At 45.6% G+C, this 21,987-nt stretch overlaps 3 protein-coding genes across 9 annotated transcripts in view; 2 read left to right on the top strand and 1 right to left on the bottom strand.

Moving 5' to 3' along the window:
• The window catches only part of CNST (consortin, connexin sorting protein), a 57,835-nt gene extending 57,547 nt beyond the window's left edge, over nucleotides 1-288 (bottom strand). The window contains exon 1 of the mRNA XM_038760829.1: nucleotides 229-288. The gene's annotated coding sequence lies outside the window, so the exon portion shown is untranslated. The remainder of the gene's footprint in view (nucleotides 1-228) is intronic.
• Nucleotides 289-398: 110 nt separating this feature from the next.
• TFB2M (transcription factor B2, mitochondrial) lies at nucleotides 399-14,616 on the top strand. The gene is made up of 8 exons (XM_038761421.1): nucleotides 399-642; nucleotides 3,090-3,178; nucleotides 5,631-5,781; nucleotides 6,650-6,798; nucleotides 7,927-8,013; nucleotides 9,863-9,922; nucleotides 11,366-11,514; nucleotides 13,918-14,616. The coding sequence occupies exons 1-8, from the start codon at nucleotides 399-401 to the stop codon at nucleotides 14,096-14,098; spliced, it is 1,110 nt and encodes a 369-aa protein (XP_038617349.1). The 3' UTR covers nucleotides 14,099-14,616.
• A 3,230-nt stretch (nucleotides 14,617-17,846) lies between these two features.
• The window catches only part of SMYD3 (SET and MYND domain containing 3), a 344,076-nt gene continuing 339,935 nt past the window's right edge, over nucleotides 17,847-21,987 (top strand). For all 7 annotated transcript variants that reach the window (XM_038761108.1, XM_038761104.1, XM_038761103.1 and 4 more), the window contains exon 1: nucleotides 17,847-18,047. In XM_038761108.1, coding sequence (XP_038617036.1) covers nucleotides 17,884-18,047 — 164 coding nt within the window. In that variant the 5' untranslated portion in view covers nucleotides 17,847-17,883. The remainder of the gene's footprint in view (nucleotides 18,048-21,987) is intronic.

Below are 21,987 nucleotides of genomic sequence, written 5' to 3'. Positions count from 1 at the left end.
TGCCAACTTGGACTTCCCAAGCGCTTAGTGCAGTGCTCTGCACACCGTGAGCGCTCAATCAATCCGATTGATTGATTGATTGATTGACTGTCTCTGTTGCCAACTTGGACTTCCCAAGCGCTCAGCGCAGCGCTCTGCACACAGTAAGCGCTCAATCAATACGATCGATTGATCGATCGATTGATCGAGGGGCGGGGGTCCGACGTTGTGCCCCGCTCCGCCTCTCACCTGGGCGTCGGGCGCGCGCCGGGCCGGCGGCCGTGGCGGAGGCCGCTCCGTCGGGCCCGGAGGCCGGCGGCCATAGAGACGAGCGCGGGCGGAGCGGCCCCCGCGGGAGGAGCCGGAAGTGACGACACGCCCCGCCCCGCCCCGCCGGCTTCCTGCCGCGCGGGCCGGGGATGGGGGCGGCCCTGGCGGCGGGAGGCGGCCGGGCCCGCTCGGCCTCCGTGGGGGTGCGGGGCCTGGCCCAGTCCCGCCCGCAGCCGCAGCCGGCGGCGCAGGCGCGGGAGCCGTGCGGGTCCCCGGGCGCGGGTCGGCGGACCGTGCGGCGCTTCCCCGCCGCCCCGGAGCTGGCGCGGACCGTGGTGCGGACCCTGCGCCTGCGCCCCGACCGCGGGACCGTAGTCTTCGAGTGCGGCCCGGGTAGGTCCGGGGCGACGGGCGCGAGGGGCGCGAGGGGCGCGGGGGCGGGCCCAATTCATTCATTCATTCTGCTGCTGCCCGGATTATCTTTGTCCAGAAACGCCCTGGGCATATCATCATCATCATCAATCGTATTTATTGAGCGCTTACTATGTGCAGAGCACTGGACTAAGCGCTTGGGAAGTACAGATTGGCAACATATAGAGACAGCATATCACTCCCCTCCTCCAAAATCTCCAGTGGCTACCAATCAACCTGCGCATCAGGCAGAAACTCCTCACCCTGGGCTTCCAGGCTGTCCATCCCCTGGCTCCCTCCTCCCTCCCCTCCCTTCTCTCCTTCTCCAGCCCAGCCCCCCCCCCCTCCGCTCCTCTGCCGCTGATCTCCTCACCGTTAGGCCTCGTTCTCACCTGTCCCGCCATCGACCCCCAGCCCACATCATCCCCTTGGCCTGGAATGCCCTTCTTCCCCACATCCGCCAAGCCAGCTCTCTTCCTCCCTTCAAGGCCCTACTGAGAGCTCACCTCCTCCAGGAGGCCTTCCCACACTGAGCCCCCTCCTCCCCCTCCCCCCCCGCCTTACCTCCTTCCCCTCCCCACAGCACCTGTATATATGTTTGTACACATTTATTACTTTATTTATTTTACTTGTACATATCTATTCTACTTTATTTTGTTAGTATGTTTGGTTTTGTTCTCTGTCTCCTCCTTTTAGACTGTGAGCCCGCTGTTGGGGAGGGACTGTCTCTAGATGTTGCCAATTTGTCCTTCCCAAGCGCTTAGTCCAGTGCTCTGCACATAGTAAGCGCTCAATAAATACGATTGATTGATTGATTACCAGGTGATCAAGTTGTCCCACAGCGGGCTCACAGTCTTAATCCCCATTTCACGGATGAGGCAACCGAGGCCCAGAGAAGTGACTGGCCCAAAGTCACACAGCTGACAGTTGGCGGAGCCGGGATTTGAACCCATGGTCTCCGACTCCAAAGCCCGGGCTCTTTCCACTGAGCCACGCTGCTCTCTGCCTCCCAGTCACAAGGGCGCCGGTTCGAATCCCGTATTATATGTGCAAAGTGCTGTTCTAAGCGCTGGAGGTGGGGATACAAGGTGATCAGGTTGTCCCACGTGGGACTCACAGTCAATCCCCATTTTCCAGATGAGGGAACTGAGGCCCAGAGAAGTGAAGTGACTGGCCCAAAGTCACACAGCTGACAGTTGGCAGAGCCGGGATTTGAACCCATGACCTCCGACTCCAAAGCCCGGGCTCTTTCCACTGAGCCACGCCTCCCAGTCACAAGGGCGCCGGATTACAATAATAATGGCATTACAATAATAATGGCATTTGTTAAGCACCTGCTATGTGCAAAGCGCTGTTCTAAGCGATGGGGGTGGGGATACAAGGTGATCAGGTTGTCCCACGTGGGACTCACAGTCAATCCCCATTTTCCAGATGAGGGAAATGAGGCTCAGAGAAGTGAAGTGACTTGCCCAGGGTCACACAGCAGACATGCCGCGGAGCCGGAATTCGAACCCATGACCTCCGACTCCAAAGCCCGGGCTCTTTCCACTGAGCCACACTGCTTCTCTGTTTCCCCGTTTCTCTGTAAAGCCCTACTGAGAGCTCACCTCCTCCAGGAGGCCTTCCCAGACTGAGCCCCTTCCTTTCTCTCCCCCTCGTCCCCCTCTCCATCCCCCTCATGTTACCTCCTTCCCTTCCCCACAGCACCTGTATATATGTATATATGTTTGTACATATTTATTACTCTATTTTATTTTGTTAGTATATTTGGTTTTGTTCTCTGTCTCCCCCTTTTAGACTGTGAGCCCACTGTTGGGTAGGGACTGTCTCTATATGTTGCCAGCTTGGACTTCCCAAGCGCTTAGTACAGTGCTCTGCACACAGTAAGCACTCAATAAATACGATTGATGATGATGGTGATGTTCAGTAAGATGATAATAGTAATAGTGGAATTTAAGTGCTTTACTATGGGCTACATACTGTACTACCTACTGAAAATCAGGTCAGATACAGGGGGCTCATAGTCTAAAGCGAGGGAGTTATTTTGCAAATGAGGAAACTGGCACAGAGAAGTTAAATGACTTGCTCAAGGTCATACAGGTTGGTAGGACCAAAGCTGCAGTGGTTTTTGGTTTGCAGTTGGTGGCTTTTCAGTGCAATTATCAGTGCGGCACTTCCATAGTGCCACTTGCTTTTGAACCACGAATGCTGGCTTTTTGTAATTCCTGAAAACCAGCAACCGTGGAGCACTATTCCTAGGTTAGTTTGGGGCAGCGCTTAACAGAGACTATTAAGAACAACAACAACAAAAAGCAGCTCTAAAGATAGTAGGTAAAACCATGAGTGGTGAGAACTTAATCGTAATACGTTGGCCTGCTGAGTCTGACCCTGTTTCTCAAAGCACTTAAACCCTCTCTCTCATCATGCAGGTCCTGGCATCTTGACCCGTGCATTACTCCAAGCTGGGGCTCGAGTGGTAGCGCTTGAAAGTGACGCAGCGTTTCTCCCCCATCTGCAGGTACTTGTTCTGTTTTTGGGAATTATTGTTGTCTTTGTCCCAAAGGATGCTCTGCCTGGCCAACCTGTTTCAGTCATTCAGTGGAACTTACTGAATGCTTATTGTGTGCCGTCCTGAGTGCCAGGGAAGACTACAGGAAAGGATGAAACAGGGGTAACAACCTAAAAGCGGGGTTGGTAAGTTTAGAACAAGCCCTTGGTGGATTTAATACAATTTCTTGGGAAGACAAGGAGTACCAGAACATTGCTGTTTAAGGAACCATTTGCAGGCTTTTTCCTGTCCAGGAAGTTGAGTGCAGTTAGGCAGTTAGCGCGTGTTCTGTTCACATCTCCCCGCTCCTCAAAAACCCCCGCGGTTGCCCGTCCATCTCCTTTTTTCTTTTTTCCTTTTGGTATGATATTTAAGTGCTTACTATGTGCGAAGCACTGTACTAAGTGCTGGGATAGATACAAGTTAATCAGGCTGGACACAGTTAATGTCCCACATGGGGCGCACCGTCTTAATCCTCATTTTACAGATGAGGTACCTGAGGCCCGGAAAAGTTAAGGGACTTGCCCATTGCCACACAGCAGACAAGCAGTATAGGCGGGATTAAAACCCAGGTCCTGACACCCAGGCCTGTGCTGTTTTCACTAGGCCATACTGCTTCCCTGGGCCTTCGGGGTCTTCCCATGGCATACCAGCATGGAAGGATTGAAAGAGAAGGTTAGAGATCTTTGTAGTTCTTAAATGTAACCACCACTCCTTTCTTAATTTCATGCCTATAAAGTGTGTCTTGGATGATTAGCCTTACGGCTAAGAACTGTGGTTTAACCTATAATGAGTAGTTCCAAGTTAACTCTGCATAACAGGTGATGTTTAATGGGCACCTTAGGATAAGTACAAAGGCAAGGGCCCTGTCCTGAGGGGGTTCTAAGCTCAGGCAGAGCAAATTAGGCCCAGCCTAAAACAGTTTTGAAGGGAGATAAGTTCACTGAAAGTCTGTTGGGTAATAGCTAGTTTTCAGTAATTTGAAGATGTTTGATATCAGTCTAGAAAAAGGAGAGATGTCTGAACCGCCGAAGGGTGGCATAAGAGAAGAAAATGACACTAGAAGGTTCTAGTCTCTGGGTTTACATCCAATCCAGGCATTTTGAAGCCTTTTAAAATTACTTTTGAAATGTTAATCAGTTGTGAAAAACCTTTGGAAAGAAAGCGCTAGGACGGAAGCCTGTCCTATGACCATGCTATTGTATTTCTCATTGAGAATACAGATGAAGTAAGGAAATGGCAGAGGGCCTGAGCCAGGTGAGGAATTAAACCAGCAAAGAGGCTGCTCAGAGCAGGGGAGGAAGATGAAAGAGATGGGGAGAGGTAGGGAGTTGAGGGAGAGAACAGAGGGCATTGAGAGTGGTAATGACAACCAGGGAAAACATCACAGTCACAAGTGATACCTAAAAGGCCAATTTCACTTTTGGGATAACTGGCTTTAGGAACTTGTGTTTTTTGTGGTGTTTGTTAAGCGCTTTCTATGTGTCAAACTCTGTTGTAAGCCCTGGGGTAGGTACAAGTTAATTAGGTTGGACACGGTCCCTGTTGCGCATGGGGCTCACAGTCTAGGTAGGAGGGAGAACAGATATCCTTGTTTTACAGTTGAGGGAACTGAAGCACAGAGAAGTTAAGTGACTTGTTCTCCCTCCTATTTAGTCTGTGAGCTCCATGTGGAACAGGGACTGTTTCCACTTGATTATTCTGTATCTGCTCCAGGGTTTAGAACAGTACTTGGCCCATAATAAGCACTTAACAAATACTAGTATTGTTATCATTATTATTATTGAATAAATGTTCTCTAGAGCGTGAGCTCTGTAGATAGGAAAGTGGTTTTGTACTTTGGTAGTTGTTGCCAAGTGCTCAATAAATTGAATTACATCCAGTAGACCCTCAATAAATATAGTGTTACTACTGCTACTCGTATTACCAGCAGAATAGAAAACAAGGGGTGCTTATTGAAAAGGTAATGAATTCTGAATCTGTAAAAAGGTAGTTTGGATTTCTGATGTAAATGGTGTCTGTCTAAAGATGGCAGTTGCCCATGCATACTGTGCATATGTATTTAATAAATATGTGTGCGTGGTGCGCACAAATTTAATGGATCGATCTTAGTTGGGTCTCTTAAACAAAATGAAGTATTTTGGTGAACCTTTGTAGCTTTGAAGACGATTTTCAGATTGCTGTTTAGGCAGTAGATAGGGACCAGTTTCAAAAGTTCCAATGGATTGTGTTCCAAAGTTGTTCAGAGAGCAGTTGCTTAATGGTTATGTGTGTTTATTGGGTTTGTTACCAGGTAAACCATTTATAAACATTGAGCGTGTTTTGCATCTCATTTGTCCTTAACCTAATTTGGCAAGTCCCAACTAAAGTCATTAAAAAAAAATCAGTTGCGGAAGCTTAACCTGTTGATTTCTCTTTGTAGTCTTTAAAGAACAATCTAGATGGACAACTAGAAGTGGTCCATTGTGATTTCTTCGCCCTGGACAGTAACAGTGAGAACCTGAAACCCCCCGCAATGCTGTCAGAGCATCTCTTTGAAGGCTTGGGAATCCGAGAGGTTCCCTGGACAGCAGGTAAGGTACTAAGCTAATATGGATGTCGTGAGCAGCCGTATCACCCACATTGTCTCGAAAGTTAAATTCACCTGCATGTGTGCAACCAACCAGGCCTCCAGAGTTAAACACTGACAAGGTTTTGAGTTGTTATAAAGTGCTCTAAGTACTAAGTTTTATTTTGTATTGAACATAAGCTCCTCTTGGGTAGAAAATGAACTTTCCAACTCTTTTTTGTTGCTTGTTTTGTTTTGTTTTATGGTATTGTTTCAGAACTTACTATGTGCCAGGCAGTGTTTTAAGCACTAGGGTAGATACAGGGTAATCAGGTCCCACATGGGGCTCACAGTCTTAATCCCCATTTTACAGACAGATGAGGTAACTGAGGCACAAAGAAGTTAAGTAATTTACCCAAGGTCCCATAGCAGACGAGAGGTGGAGCCGGGATTAGAACCCAGGTTCTTCGGAGTCCCAAGCCTGTGCTCTAGCCACTAAGCCACGGTAATTCTCAGTTGTATTGTACTCCCAAGCGCTTAGCACAGTGCTCTGCCCACAGTAAGCACACTTAGCGCTTCCCTCTAGACCATTTGTTGTGGGCAGAGAGCTTGTCTACCGACTCTGTTATAGTGTACTCTCCCAAGCGTTTAGTACAGTGCTGAATAAATGCCATTGGTGGTACTTTGCCAAGTGCTTAGTACAGTGCTCTGCACACAGTAAGTTCTCAGTAAATACCACTCACTGATTGATTTATTGATCAAAATGGAAATAATTATCAAAATAAAATTTTTAGGTTTAGCTTATTCTGAACGTATAGTCATGTAAATTGTTTATGAAGAATAAATGATAGAACATTTATTTGGGTTTTGTTTTTGGCATGTATTCAAAACAGATATTCCTGTCAAAATAATTGGATTCTTACCCTCGAAAAAAGAACCTCATGCACTTTGGAGACTTATATACAGCCTCTATCAGCGTCTTTCTGTATATAGTTATGGGCGGATAGAACTGAACATGTTTCTTAGTGAAAAAGAATACACGGTATGTTGGCTAAATGTCATTCCTTATCAGTCACTAGTATTGTGGGTTACTCTGTGCTGAAAACTATACTAGATGCTCCGGAAAGTACAGTAATGTTTAATGTTTAAAATTAATTCAGTCTTTTTGAGCACTTACTATGTGCAAAGCACTGTACTAAGTGCTTGAATGAACTGTTCCTGGGAAAAGTTCACCTCTGGAATAAATACTACTGTAAGACAAGTGGTAGTACAGCGGGAAAGGTAATCTGTCATTAGAGTCTACTAATTACTGTACCCTTCCAGTCGCTTAGTACAGGGCTTTGAACAGAGTAAGAGCTCAGAAATCATCTTGGTTGACTGCAGTTTCTGGCATGGCAACTTCAAGGTTCGGAAGCAGCGTGGCTCAATGGAAAGAGCATGGGCTTGGGTGTCAGAGGACGTGGCTTCTAATCCCGGCTCCTCCACTTGTCAGCTGTGTGACCTTGGGCAAGTCACTTAACTTCTCTGGGCCTCAGTTCCCTCATCTGTAAAATGGGGATTAAGACTGTGAGCCCCACGTGGGACAACCTGATCACCCTTGTATCCTCCCCAGTGCCTAGAACAGTGCAATCATTATTATTATTATTATTTGTTGATGGGTGTCACATAAGGCGAAGAAAAACTTTTGAAAAGCTTCCATTAAGGTGATGATAGACCCTTTACCAAAACACATATCTGATAGCCCTTTAGAGAACTTGCTAAGTTTCACCTTGATTCTTGTATGAGACTGGTTGGTAATGGGTATTATTATTCCTTCGTAAGTGGCCAAGTATTACGATGGCCAAGACCAGGGCCCAGCCAGCTAAAAAATTCCCAGGCGAATGTTAGACCTAAAGAATATCCCACACTCCTGATGCTGAGGCCCAGTTTAAGGTCAAGAGATCGCTCCGCTTCCCCGGGAGATGTCTAGATGGACCCCTTGAAAGCAGGTGATGGAGGCTACTGTTTGATAGTTGTACAGTGGAATGGTTTGAAGTGGGCCAATCCTATTTCCCTAGTCACGGAAATACCTAGCCACTGAAATATTTTGGGACAGGTCTTAGAATAAAGAGGGTTCATTTTTTTTAGGTAGGGAATGTAAAGTATGTAACTTAATTTCTCATTTTGCCAGAAACTGGTTTCAAAACCTGATGAAAAGAAGTACCAAGCACTAAGTGTACTGTGGCAAATTGCTTGTGATATTGAACTTTTGCACATGGTGAGTACATTTCTTTTAATTTTATCTGTATCCTTAGCTGGAAGGCACATATACTTTTACACTAGGCTATTAGTTCTGTATTTGAGGGTCATCATAAACACTATTTATCGAGCAAAATCCTGTGTGTACTGGGTTCTTGGGAATATAGGACAGAAATAAGAGGCATAATCGCTGCCTTCAAAGGGTGTTCCAGTCCAGTTGTCCAGATCAATAGGAAAGAATGCTGATTTTACTTACTTCTCAAACTGTAGTGTGATTCTTGGTGTAGGCTGATAGTGGATAGGATAAGCTTTGTACTGCTGCCATGATACAACTGGCAGAAGAAGCGGAGTGTCCTGGTAATTAGAGCATGGGCCTCGAAGTCAGAAGGATCTAGGTTCTAATCCCACCTCCACCACTGGTCTCCTGTCTGACCTTGGGCAAGGCTGAACTTCTCTTTGCCTCTGTTACCTCATCTGTAAAATGGGGATTAAAACTGTAAGCCCCATGTGGAACATGGACTGGATCCAACCTTACCGTATGTACCTGTTATTATATTGTCCTCTCCCAAGTACTTAGTACAGTGCTCTGCACATAGTAAGCACTCAGATGCAATTGATTAACTTGTATCTACCCTAGCACTTAGTTCAGGGCCTGGCACATAATAAGCTCTTAATATATACCGGTGAAAACAAAGAAAAAATACTGGACTATGTTCTTTTAAAAATATGTATTATGGGGCACGTTTTTCCCATGGACTTGCCTGAGGTTCGAATCCTTTCCAGTACCAGACCCGACATGATCTCTTGGAGCACATCAGAGTCCCAGAAGCCCCAATATTTTTTTAGATTTTCAGATACATTTTTAATTGCCTCATTTACTTTATTCTTCTGGGAGGGCAATACAGTATCTCTTTTATAGTACTGGTTCCCTTTGGGTGTTCTCAGTAAGTACATGATGATTATGATGGTGAAATTTATCAAGCTGCTGATAATGTCTGCTTCACTATTTTGACACTAGTAAATCAATCATGGTATTGAGCTCTTATTGTGTGCAGAGCACTATACTAAGCACTTGGGAAGTACAAGTTGGCAACATATAGAGACGGTCCCTACCCAACAGCTTATTCCCTGCCCACAATATGAGAAGGGATGCTTAAGAACAGTGTGCAGGCCGACAGATTCTAAATCACGTATTGGCAAGGGCAATGAGAAGCAGCGTGGCTCAGTGGAAAGAGCCCGGGCTTTGGAGTCAGAGGTCATGGATTCAAATCCCGGCTCCGCCAATTATCAGCTGTGTGACTTTGGGCAAGTTACTTCACTTCTCTGTGCCTGTTACCTCATCTTTAAAATGGGGATGAAGACTGTGAGCTTCCCGTGGGACAACCTCATCACCTTGTAACCTCCTCAGCACTTAGAACAGTGCTTTGCACATAGTAAGTGCTTAATAAATGCCATTAAAAAAAAAATGAATCCTTGGCCCTGAATCATCCGTTGTTTTTATTTGGAGTTGAGGGTTGAGCTGTCCTTCAGTTCAAAGTCCCCAGTTCTCTGTATTTGTCTCATCATCTACTTTTGCCCTCGTAAAAGGACCTGTGCAGCTCCATTATTCCTAAGTTTTGTCTTCTCTTGGTTGGTGTGTTGTTAGAGTAGGAAGCCGATTTTCTGAGTGGATTAAATTCCGACGGCGAAAATTCAATAGTCCTCAAGGTACCATTGCCTTCCTACCACGGGGCTGGGTTTAGGCATGAGAATTCAAGTAGAACTTTCAAGTGTGTAGCTTTGGTTTTCTTTATCATCTGACCAGGATACATGAAGTCATGTCTTGTCTCTCCCCCCCCCCGCCCCCACCCCGCCGTTTGTTTTTCTAGGAACCTTTATCATCATTTGTAATGAACTCCAGAAATTGTGAACCGCCAAAATCTAAGGTGGTAAGACTAAACATTTACGCTTTACTTGACTCACAGGAGAATTGTTGGGGTCATGAGTGTGTGTGCATGCGTGTGTGTGCTTCCTTTATTTAAGTCACTAGCCTATAGGCTCGTTATGGGCAGGGGATGTGTTGCATTCTGTTGCACTGAACTCTCCCAAGCTGTAGTGCAGTACTCTGCCAACAGTAATCACTCCATAAGTACGATTGCTTGATGGATTGACAGTCATTTCACATTGGGATGTAGAGTGGCATAGTCCATCCTCTATTCCCAGTTCTCCCCCTTGGTGGAAAGTCCTACCAGAAGATTTTTTTGCCTCTGGGAGCAGCACACCTCCTACCTCCACATTATTTTACCTCCTCCCTACCCTGATTCATGGCTCTTGGAAGGCAGCCTGAGTCCACAGTAGCGGCCCGTGATTAGGTCCAGGGATCTGGGGTGGGACTAAAATTTTAGACTGTCAAGATGAAAAGACACGCCTTCTTCATTTTCATTGTAGTTCAAACTCCTTTGAGTGCTGCATAGATTTTGAAACATTTTTCTAGAATAAAAAATTCATCAATCAGTAGTATTTATTGAGCGCATACTGTGTGCAGAGTACTGTACTAAGCCCTTGGGAGAGTACACTACCCTAGAGTTGATGGACAATTTCCCTGCACACAAGGGGCTTATGGTCAAGAGTGTGAGACAAATGTGCGGGTCTCATGCCCCCCCCCCCCCCCCAAAAAATAAGCAAAGCGGAAACTAAATGATAAATCTATGATATACATGATATACATGGAACTATATAAATTGTGTTAGAAGTAGACTGCACAAACTTAGTATTTCTAGTTCGTTATGGGGAGAGAAGTTGTCTGCTAATTCTGCTCTATTGTACTCTCCCTAAGTGCTTAGTATGGTGCCCTGCACATAGTAAATGACGTCTGTCATATGTAAGACCACTTGGAAATGCAACAAATCAATCAATCAGAGGTATTTATTGAGCACTTACTGTATTCAGAATACCGTACTAAGCCGCTTGGGAGAGGACAGTACAACAGAGTTGATAGACACGTTCCCTGCCCACAAGGAGCTTACAGTCTAGAGGGGGAGACAGACTGTAAACTCCATGTAGAGAGGTGAGATTACAGTGTAGATGAGGGATAAATTGTATCTGTAGCCAACCTTTCTTCAAGGTGACTTAGAAACAGAGTAAGCATCCTAATTCTCCTATAGGGAGAGGACAAGCCAGTGCCTGGTTTTAACAGTAAAATGAATACCCTATCTGCCCAAAATTGTTCAGTGGTAATCATGTCTTTAACTACATAGCCAATTAGAGAAGTTGATTGGTAAGCCAACCTCTAATAGGGTCATTTCTATTAAAAGGCAAGAGAATATGTTAAACAAGTGATGATATTGCTCAATTCTTATTTTACTTCTAACACAGCTTCTTTTCCCTTTCAGGAATTGCCAAGTAACTTGTGTTTGGTGAAAATGACTCCTCGGAAGGACTTATTTTCAGAAAACCTAACACCTGTAAACTCAAGGTTTTTTTTTCATTTGGTGAAACAGAGTTTTGTGAAACGCAAGTTTAAATTAATGGACAACTTAAAGTAAGTATACAGGAGTGTCAGAGTGTATTACACAAGTGATTACTTTCTGAGTATTATAGTAGTTGTGTATTTTACTGTTAGATTTTTGTCTAGAGCTGACATTTCCATGTGTTTAGGAACACATTGGTCATAACACCACCACATACATGCCTAGGTGAATCAGTACAATGAAAATTTTAGTATTACTCTTTATTACTTTCGAGACTCTTTTATTTTTCTTTTTACTTCCCTCAGTCAATGCTATTTGTTGAGCAATTACAGTGTGCAGAACATTGCATGAAGTACTTAGGAAAGTACAGTTCAGTTGAGTTGGAATATCTGATCCCTGCCCACAAGGAACTTACAGCCTAGAGGGTAAGCTCCTTGTGGGCAGGGAATGTGCCTACAAACTCTGCTGTATTGTACTCCCATGCGCTTAGTTCAGTGCTGTACTTAGTAAGCACTCAGTATGTAATGTAGATGATGATTGAGGGGGAGAGAGACATTAAAATTGATTTCAGATAGGGGAAATAGAGTGTAAGGATATGTACATAAGTGCTGTGGGGGGTTGAATATAAAATGGTTAAGGGGTATAGATCCAAGTGCATAGGTGATGCAGAGGGGAGGCTGGTAGGGAAAATGAAGGTTTAGTCTGGGCAGGCCTTTTGGAGAAGATGTGATTTTATGATGGCTTTGAAGGTGGGGAGAGTGATGGTCTGTTGGATATGAAGGGGGAGGGAGGATGTGGGCAAGAAGTCAGCAGCATGGTTGATGAGATCAAGGTACAGTGAATAGGTGTTAGAATGAAATGTGCGGTTTGGTTTGGAGTAAGACATCATCGGCGTAAAGCAGGATGAGAGAGCTGATTTGTGTGCCCTAAAGGGTGATGGTAGGAAGTTGCTTTTTGATGCGGGGTGGATAGGCAACCAATGGAGGTTTTTGAGGAGTTGTGAGATACGGGCCAAACTTTTTTTTTTTTTCTTAAGAAAAACGATCTGGGCAGCAGCGTGAAGTGTGGGCTGGAGTGGGGAGAGATGAGACAGGTTAGCGAGATGGCTGAAGCAGTAGTCAAGGCAGGAAATAATTGTTGGATCAGCATGTTAGCAGTTTGGGTAGAGGGGAAGGGACAGATTTTAGAGATGTTTTGAGGTAGAATTGACAGTTTTTGACAGTTGAATGTGTGGGTTGAATGAAAGAGATGAGTTAAGGATAATGGCAAGGTAATGGGCTTGTTAGGGAAAATAATATTGTTGTTTATAGTGCTGGGAAAATCAGGGGAATAGGGTTTGGATGGGAAGATGAGGAGTTTGTTTTGGACATTGTCGGAGGTGTCAGCGGGGCATCCAAGTATAGCTGTCCTGAAGGCAGGAGGAAATGCGAGACTGCAGAGGAGGAGAGCAGTCAGGGATGGAGATGTAGATTAGGAATTATCTGATATGAGATGATATTCTCCAATCTGAGTTCTCCAAGGGAATAGGTGTAGACGGAGAATAGAAGAGGACCTTTAGGGACTCCCACAGTTAGGATGGGAGGCAGAGGAGACACCTGCAAAAGGAACTGAGCAGGAGCCGGCCGATAGAACCAGGGGAGAACAGGGTTAGGGAAGCCATGGTTTGATAATGTTTCCAAGAGAAGGTGGTCAAGATTGGAGATAGATGGGCATGTTCAAGCGGTGGGGAAGGAGCCATGGGAACGTGAGTGAAGACTGCAGTCAAGGAAGGAAGAAGGCAAGAACTTTCTAGGAAAGGGGATGACGTAACTGGAAGTTGGGAAATGCCTGCTGCAGCCAGAGACCCTTCTATGATCTCTCGTGTGGTGGAGAGGGCTCAGCCAGACTTGTGAAATAGCTGGCTAATGTGAGTGGCAAAGAGGGTAAGGACTGATAAGGCAGCCACCCTGGCTTGTGGCAAAGTGGCACAGGGTAGAATGATTGTGGTCAATTTAGTCACATTTGAGTTTTGTATGCAAAATTCCTCTGTCCGTTTGCTAACGTCTCCCCCTTCTAGACTGCGAGCCCTTGTTGGGTAGGGACCATCTCTCTTTGTTGCCGATTTGTACTTCCCAAGCGCTTAGTACGGTGCTCTGCACACGGTAAGCGCTCAGTAAATACGACTGAATGAATGATGTTGCCGCTACACCCTCCTCTTAGTTCACTGAATCCAACCTCCATCTCCCGCCCCGACCAGGAACACAGGGACAAGAGTGCCAGGGGCACTGCACCACTCAAACACTGTCACACCGTGTCAGAAACGTGCGTAATCGTAAACTGTTCTGCCTCTGGCTTCGTCATCTCATGGTCAGCTCCACTAAATTATGGGAAAGTGGTTGAAACCTGTGCTGGGCTTAGAGGAGGAGAAGACCCAGTTTGTGCATGCAAACGAAAAGCACACTACACACGATCTGAGTAAATCTAATGTTTTTCAGCATATGGAATCCTTTCGACGGAGAGGATATACTGAGACGGTTAAAGAGACAAGAAGATGATACTTTCAGCAGCTTGTCCCCGCATGAGTTCAAATACCTTTTTGAAGCCATGGACAGTTCCCAATCATTTTCCCAGATGTGGCTATTTGAAAATGTAGAGCAACTAACCTCTAAATCCTAAAGAATTGAATGCCTGAAGCCCTTTCTGTACTTTGTGGAGTACATTATGATGCAAATGAAAAATTGGCACCCATTCAGCAGAGGATCTACATTTTAGCTCTACAGAGATCTGAAGGATCAGTGCATCCTGAGAGCTCACTTCAAAAAACAACAACAAACAGTTGCTGCTATTAGTTTGAGATGTTTCGTTGGCAGAAAATCAAGCATTGGACAATTTTGTTCTAATTGAAAAATTAGCAGGCATCTGTTGTCTGTGTTGGTGTGGTTTGTAAATAGAAAATATCCCGAGATAAACACAGATTAATTTAAAATAAACAAACCCAAAGTGAATGTTTTAAGATTTTACAATCTTGATTACATCATTTCTGTTTTGGTTGGACAGAAATTGTTGACAAACTTGTAAGCCCTTTTACAAGTTTGTTTTTACCCTTCAGTTAGCCAGGTTGCTGTGCAAACATGGTAAGATGACATTTAAGTTTTATTTCACTTTTGAAATATTAAAATTATTTTTTAACTATCGGTTTCATTATATCTTTTCAAGTTTTATTTTTCTGTAAAGTAAGAGAAATATTGAAATAGGATTGGAAAGAGCTAATGAAGTTTGTAGAAAGGAAAAAGTGTAGTTTATGATCAAATTTTTAATTTCCATATCTTCTGTTTCTTATTAAGAAGAACTGAGTGTTTAATGGGCAATCAAAATCTCCTTAAGACAAAAGCAGAACTCATTTTTCTGACTATTATAGGTAACAATCAACAGTGAGACTTAAGGTATTGGGGAGATGGAGTTGCTCCCTTATGAAAATAGGCTGAAATGGTTAAGATCGGAGGGGCCAACTTTCCACTTTGAGTTTGCAGAGGGGACAGGGATTTCAGGGGCGATGACTGGGAGGGAACATTTTCAGTGAGCTTTACTAGGCTAGAAAACTGTCGTTATGAGCAGCCTCAGCCCTGATGAGAGAATCTCAGGACTTGTTGGAGACCAAAGGTGAACAGGGCTGAGAGATCAGGGGTGAATTGGGCTCAGACCCCAAGTCAAACAGCTGAGGACGTAGGCTACCAGCCCTGTGCAATGGGTGCATTTGGTTCAAGTCTAGAAAGATGAAAACTGATGGAAAGTGACAAAATTATGAAGAAAGAACAAAGCATTATTCACTAAACCTTACAGTGGGAAATGGGGGCCAATCGATCGATCAGTTGTATTTATTAGAGTGCTTCCTGTGTGCAGATCACCGTGCTAAGCACTTGGGAGAGTATCATAACAGAGTTGGTAGACATGGTCACTGCCCACAACAAGCTTACCATCTACAGACTACGTTCATTTAGCTTAAAGATGATTGGTTTTAAGCAAGCAAGAGGAAACACTTGGACCAGCTAGTGACAAATGAGAATTGGATAACACAGGAATTTGGATAGACCAAAAGCATAAGGGAATTGGTAAGAGGTTTGGCTAAATTTACAGGCAAGGGCCAAAACGGGTTCCCAGTGGCAAGTTGTCAGTCCATCATATTTATTGAACATTTACTGCATGCAGAACACTGTATTAAACACTTGAGAGAATGCAGTACAGTAATAGACACATTTCCTGCCCTTAAGGAAGAAGCGGGGGAAAGGTTATGTATGTTAACTGTGTGTGTATTTGTATAACTAGGCCTTTTGTTTCAGGTATAATATAAAACAGTGGCTTTTACTGAGCACTTACTATGTTCAGAGCACTGTACTAAGTGCTTGGGAGAGTACAGTACAACAGAATTAGCAGACATGCTCCCTGCCCAAAATAAGCTCACAGTTCAGAAAGGGAGATAGACATTAATACAGTAAAATACAGATGTCAAAAGTGCTTTTGGAGGGAGGGATGAGTAAAGGAGCAAATCAGAGTGACAAAGAAAGGAATGGGAAAGAAATAAGGTCTCAAGGAAAGCCTCTGGGAGTAGATGTGCCATCAGTAAGGCCTTGAAACAGTGTAGACCTGCAAATCAGCTGGCTGCCTGGATTCAACCTGCAGGTTGAAGTGTGGCTTTACACATAGTAAGCGCTTCAATCAATCAGTCAATTGTGTTTATTGAGTGCTTACTGTGTGCAGAGCCCTGTACTAAGCGCTTGGGAAGTACAAGTTGGCAACATATAGAGACGGTCCCTACCCAGCAGTGGGCTCACAGTCTAGAAGGGGGAGACACCTTGAGACACTTGATCACCTGGTAACGTCCCAGCACTTAGAACGGTGCTTTACACATAGTAAGCGCTTCAGTCAATTAATCAATCAATCGTATTTATTGAGTGCTTACTGTGTGCAGAGCACTGTACTAAGCGCTTGGGAAGTACAAGTTGGCAACATACAGAGACGGTCCCTACCCAGCAGTGGGCTCACAGTCTGAAAGGGGGAGACACCTTGAGACACCTGATCACCTTGTAACTTCCCAGCGCTTAGAATGGTGCTTTACACATAGTAAGCGCTTCAATCAATCGTATTTATTGAGCGCTTACTGTGTGCAGAGCACCATACTAAGCGCTTGGGAAGTACAGTTGGCAACATACAGAGACAGTCCCTACCCAACAGTGGGCTCACAGTCTAAAAGGGGGACACACCTTGAGACACCTGATCACCTTGTAACCTCCCAGCGCTTAGATTGGTGCTTTACACACAGTAAGCGCTTCAATCAACCAATCAATCAATCATATTTATTGAGCAATTACTGTGTGCAGAGCACTGTACTAAGCGCTTGGGAAGTACAAGTTGGCAACATGCAGAGACGAAAGTTCCTACCCAACAGTGGGCTCACAGTTTAAAAGGGGGAGACACCTTGAGACACCTGATCACTTGTACTTTTACTTCCCAAGCGCTTACTACAGTGCTCTGCACACAGTAAGCGCTCAATAAATCATCATCATCATCAATCGCATTTATTGAGCGCTTACTCTGTGCACAGCACTGTACTAAGCGCTTGGGAAGTACAAATCGGCAACATCTAGAGACAGTCCCCACCCAACAGTGGGCTCACAGTCTAAAAGGGGGAGACAAGAGAAGAAAACCAAACATACTAACAAAATAAATAGAATAGATATGTACAAATAAATTAGAGTAAAAAAAAATACGATTGACTGATCACCTTGTAAGCTCCCAGCGCTTAGAACGGTGCTTTACACATAGTAAGCGCTCTCTCCATCCTCCCCCTCTCCATCCCCCCGTCTTACCGCCTTCCCCTCCCCACAGCACCTGTATATATGTATATATGGTTGTACATATTTATGACTCTATTTATTTATTTATTTATTTATTTTACTTGTACATTTCTATCCTACTTATTTTATTTTGTTGGTATGTTTGGTTCTGTTCTCTGTCTCCCCCTTTTAGACTGTGAGCCCACTGTCGGGTAGGGACTGTCTCTATGTGATGCCAATTTGTACTTCCCAAGCGCTTAGTCCAGTGCTCTGCACAGAGTAAGCGCTCAATAAATACGATTGATTGATTGATTGATTGTAAGCTCCCAGCGCTTAGAACGGTGCTTTACACATAGTAAGCGCTTAATAAATGCCATTATCATTATTATTATTTGCGCATAGTAGCGCTTAATAAATCCCCAAGTTATTGGTCAAAAGGCTTTCGGCGGTCAGTCCCTCAGGGCCGCGGGTAGAGTCGCGCATGCGCACTACCGGCTTGATGGGGGCGCACGTGAGGGCGGCTTAGGCCCCGCCCCCCGGCCGGCGGAGGGCGCATGCGCGGTAGCTTCGGCAGCCACGGGGAAGTTGGCGCGGCACTTTGAGCGCCACGCTCCGCCCCGCGGCGGGAGCATGGAGGCACCGCGGCTGGAGAAGTTCGGCAGCCCGGGCAAGGGCAGGGGGCTGCGGGCTCTGCGGCGGGGGCGCCCCGGGGACCTGCTGTTCCGCTCGGAGCCCTTGGCCTACACCGTGTGCAGGGGCAGCGCGGACGGACTGTGCGAGCACTGCCTCCAAAGGTACCGGGGGAGAGGGAGGGAGAGGGGGAGGGAGAGGGAGAGGGAGGGAGGGCACTGGGGGAGACGCCCCCCGGGACCCCTGCCGGCCCAGGGGGGCCCGTCGGAAGAGCCCGGGTTTCTAGACCGTGAGCCCACCGTTGGGCAGGGACCGTCTCTCTATGTCGCCAACTTGGACTTCCCAAGCGCTTAGTCCAGTGCTCTGCACACAGGAAGCGCTCAATCAATACGACTGATATGTTGCCAGTTTGTACTTCCCAAGCGCTTAGTCCAGTGCGCTGCACACAGTAAGCGCTCAATAAATACGATTGATGATCATCAATCGTATTTATTGAGCGCTTACTGTGTGCAGCGCACTGGACTAAGCGCTTGATCCCTAAGTGCGTTCTAATCCCGACTCATCAATCAATCGTATTTATTTATTTATTTTACTTGTACCTATCTATTCTATTTATTTTAGTTTGTGAGTACGTTTGGTTTTGTTCTCCGTCCCCCCCCCCCTTTTAGACCGTGAGCCCACTGTTGGGTAGGGACTGTCTCTAGATGTTGCCAACTTGCACTTCCCAAGCGCTTAGTCCAGTGCTCTGCACACAGTAATTGCTCAATAAATAGGACTGATTGATTGATCGTACCTATCTATTCTATTCATTTTATTTTGTTAGCGTGTTTGGTTTTGTTCGCCGTCTCCCCCTTCTAGGCTGTGAGCCCACTGTTGGGTAGGGCCCGTCTCTCTATGTTGCCAACTTGGACTTCCCAAGCGCTTAGTCCAGCGCTCTGCGTACAGTAAGCGCTCAATAAATACGACTGATTGATTGATCGTACCTATCTATTCTATTTTATTTTGTTAGCGTGTTTGGTTTTGTTCTCCGTCTCCCCTTTCTAGGCTGTGAGCCCACTGTTGGGTAGGGCCCGTCTCTCTATGTTGCCAACTTGGACTTCCCAAGCGCTTAGTCCAGCGCTCTGCGTACAGTAAGCGCTCAATAAATACGACTGATTGATTGATCGTACCTATCTATTCTATTTTATTTTGTTAGCGTGTTTGGTTTTGTTCTCCGTCTCCCCCTTCCAGACCGTGAGCCCACTGTTGGGTAGGGCCCGTCTCTCTGTGTTGCCAACTTGGACTTCCCAAGCGCTTAGTCCAGTGCTCTGCACACAGTAAGCGCTCAATCGTCATCATCATCAATCGTATTTATTGAGCGCTTACTATGTGCAGAACACTGGACTAAGCGCTTGGGAAGTACAAATTGGCAACATCTAGAGACAGTCCCTACCCAACAGCGGGCTCACAGTCTGAAAGGGGGAGACAGAGAACAAAACCGAACAGACTAACAAAATAAAATAAATAGAATAGCTAGGTACGAGTAAAATAAATAAATAGAGTAATAAAGATGTACAAACATATAGACATCTATACAGGGCAACATCTAGAGACAGTCCCTGCCCAACAGCGGGCTCACAGTCTGAAAGGGGGAGACAGAGAACAAAACCAAACAGACTGACAAAATAAAATAAATAGAATAGCTAGGTACGAGTAAAATAAATAAATAGAGTAATAAAGATGTACAAACATATAGACATCTATACAGGGCAACATCTAGAGGCAGTCCCTGCCCAACAGCGGGCTCACAGTCTGAAAGGGGGAGACAGAGAACAAAACCGAACAGACTGACAAAATAAAATAAATAGAATAGCTAGGTACGAGTAAAACAAATAGAGTAATAAAGATGTACAAACATATATACATCATCATCACCATCATCATCAATCGTATTTATTGAGCGCTTACTATGTGCAGAGCACTGTACTAAGCGCTTGGGAAGTACAAATTGGCAACATATAGAGACAGCCCCTACCCAACAGTGGGCTCACAGTCTGAAAGGGGGAGACAGAGAACAAAACCAAACATACTAACAAAAGAAAATAGAATAGATATGTACAAGTAAAATAAATAAATAGAGTAATAAAGATGTACAAACATATAGACATCTATACAGGGCAACATCTAGAGACAGTCCCTGCCCAACAGTGGGCTCACAGTCTAAAAGGGGAAGACAGAGAACAAAACCAAACAGACTGACAAAATAAAATAAATAGAATAGCTAGGTACGAGTAAAATAAATAAATAGAGTAATAAATATGTACAAGCATATATACAGGTGCTGTGGGGAAGGGAAGGAGGTAAGATGTGGGGGATGGAGAGGGGGACGAGGGGGAGAGGAAGGAAGGGGCTCAGTCTGGGAAGGCCTCCTGGAGGAGGGGAGCTCTCAGCAGGGCCTTGAAGGGAGGAAGAGAGCTAGCTTGGCGGGTGGGCAGAGGGATTGGGGGCATTCCAGGCCCCGGGGAGGACGTGGGCCGGGGGTCGATGGCGGGACAGGCGACAACGAGGCCTAACGGTGAGGAGATTAGCGGAGATTTCTAGACTGTGAGCCCACTGTTGGGCAGGGACTGTCTCTAGATGTTGCCAACTTGGACTTCCCAAGCGCTTAGTACAGTGCTCTGCACACAGTAAGCGCTCAATAAATATGATTGATTACGTGACTTGCCCACAGCCACACAGCTGACAAGTGGCGGAGCCGGGATTTGAACCCATGACCTCTGACTCCCAAGCCCGGGCTCTTTGCACCGTGCCACGCTGCTGCTTAAAGCGCTTAACAAATACCATCATTATTATTATTATCATCTGTAAAATGGGGATTACGACTGTGAGACCCACGTGGGACAACCTGATCACCTTGTATCCCTCCAGCGTTTAGAACAGTGCTTGGCACACAGTAAGTGCTTAACAAATACCATTATTATTATTATCATCATCATCAATCGTATTTATTGAGCGCTTACTATGTGCAGAGCACTGTACTAAGCGCTTGGGAAGTACAAATTGGCAACATCTAGAGACAGTCCCTACCCAACAGTGGGCTCACAGTCTAAATTATTACCTATAAAATGGGGATTAAGACTGTGAGCCCCACGTGCGAAAACCTGACTTCCTTGTATCTCTCCCCCCCCCCCCCCCCCGCCAGAGCTTAGAACAGTGCTTGGCACATAGTAAACGCTTAACAAATACCATAATTTATAGAGCAGCGGCCTGGTTTAGTGGAAAGAGCCCGGGCTTGGGAGTCAGAGGACGTGGGTTCTAATCCCGGCTCTTCCACTTGTCAGCTGTGTGGCTTTGGGCAAGGCATTTAACTTCTCTGGGCCTCAGTTAGCTCATCTGTAAAAGGGGGATTATGACTGTGAGCCCCACGTGGGGCAATCTGATAGCCTTGTATCTACCCCAGCGTTTAGCACAGTGCTTGGCACATAGTAAACGCTTAACAAATACAACCGTTATTATTACTTGCCGGCGACAGGGCAGCTGGTTTGGAGCGGGGAGGCGGTCCTTGCACTTCATCATCATCATCATCAATCGTATTTATTTAGCGCTTACTATGTGCAGAGCACTGTACTAGGCGCTTGGGAAGTACAAATTGGCAACATCTAGAGACAGTCCCTACCCAACGGTGGGCTCATAGTCTAAAAGGGGGAGGCAGAGAACAAAACCAAACATACTGACAAGATAAATAGAATAGATATGTACAAGCAAAATAAATAAATAAATAGAGTAATAAATATGTACAAACATATATACACATATACAGGGATATGCACTTGCTTTCCGTTTGAAAAACTTCCTCTCCTGCGCCAGGGTGTATCAGGCAAGCGCTTAGTACAGTGCTCTGCACACAGTAAGGGCTCAGTAAATACGAATGAAAGAATCAGTGTCTCTGAAAGGCAGGGATGCCCAGCAAGATGCATTAGAGGGGACAGGGATGGAGAGCATTCTGCCTCCTGGCTGGGCTTGCCCTCGATTCTTTTTTTTGTCTGCTGTGTGACCTTGGATAAGTCACTTCTTCTCTGGGCCTCAGTTATCTCATCCGTAAAATGGGGATTGAGACTGTGAGCC

Source organism: Tachyglossus aculeatus, chromosome 19 (genome assembly GCF_015852505.1).
Source record: "Tachyglossus aculeatus isolate mTacAcu1 chromosome 19, mTacAcu1.pri, whole genome shotgun sequence".
In the NCBI taxonomy this organism is placed as follows: domain Eukaryota; kingdom Metazoa; phylum Chordata; class Mammalia; order Monotremata; family Tachyglossidae; genus Tachyglossus; species Tachyglossus aculeatus.
The sequence above is the reverse complement of the archived record's forward strand: the minus strand, read 5'-3'. Positions and strand labels throughout refer to the sequence as shown.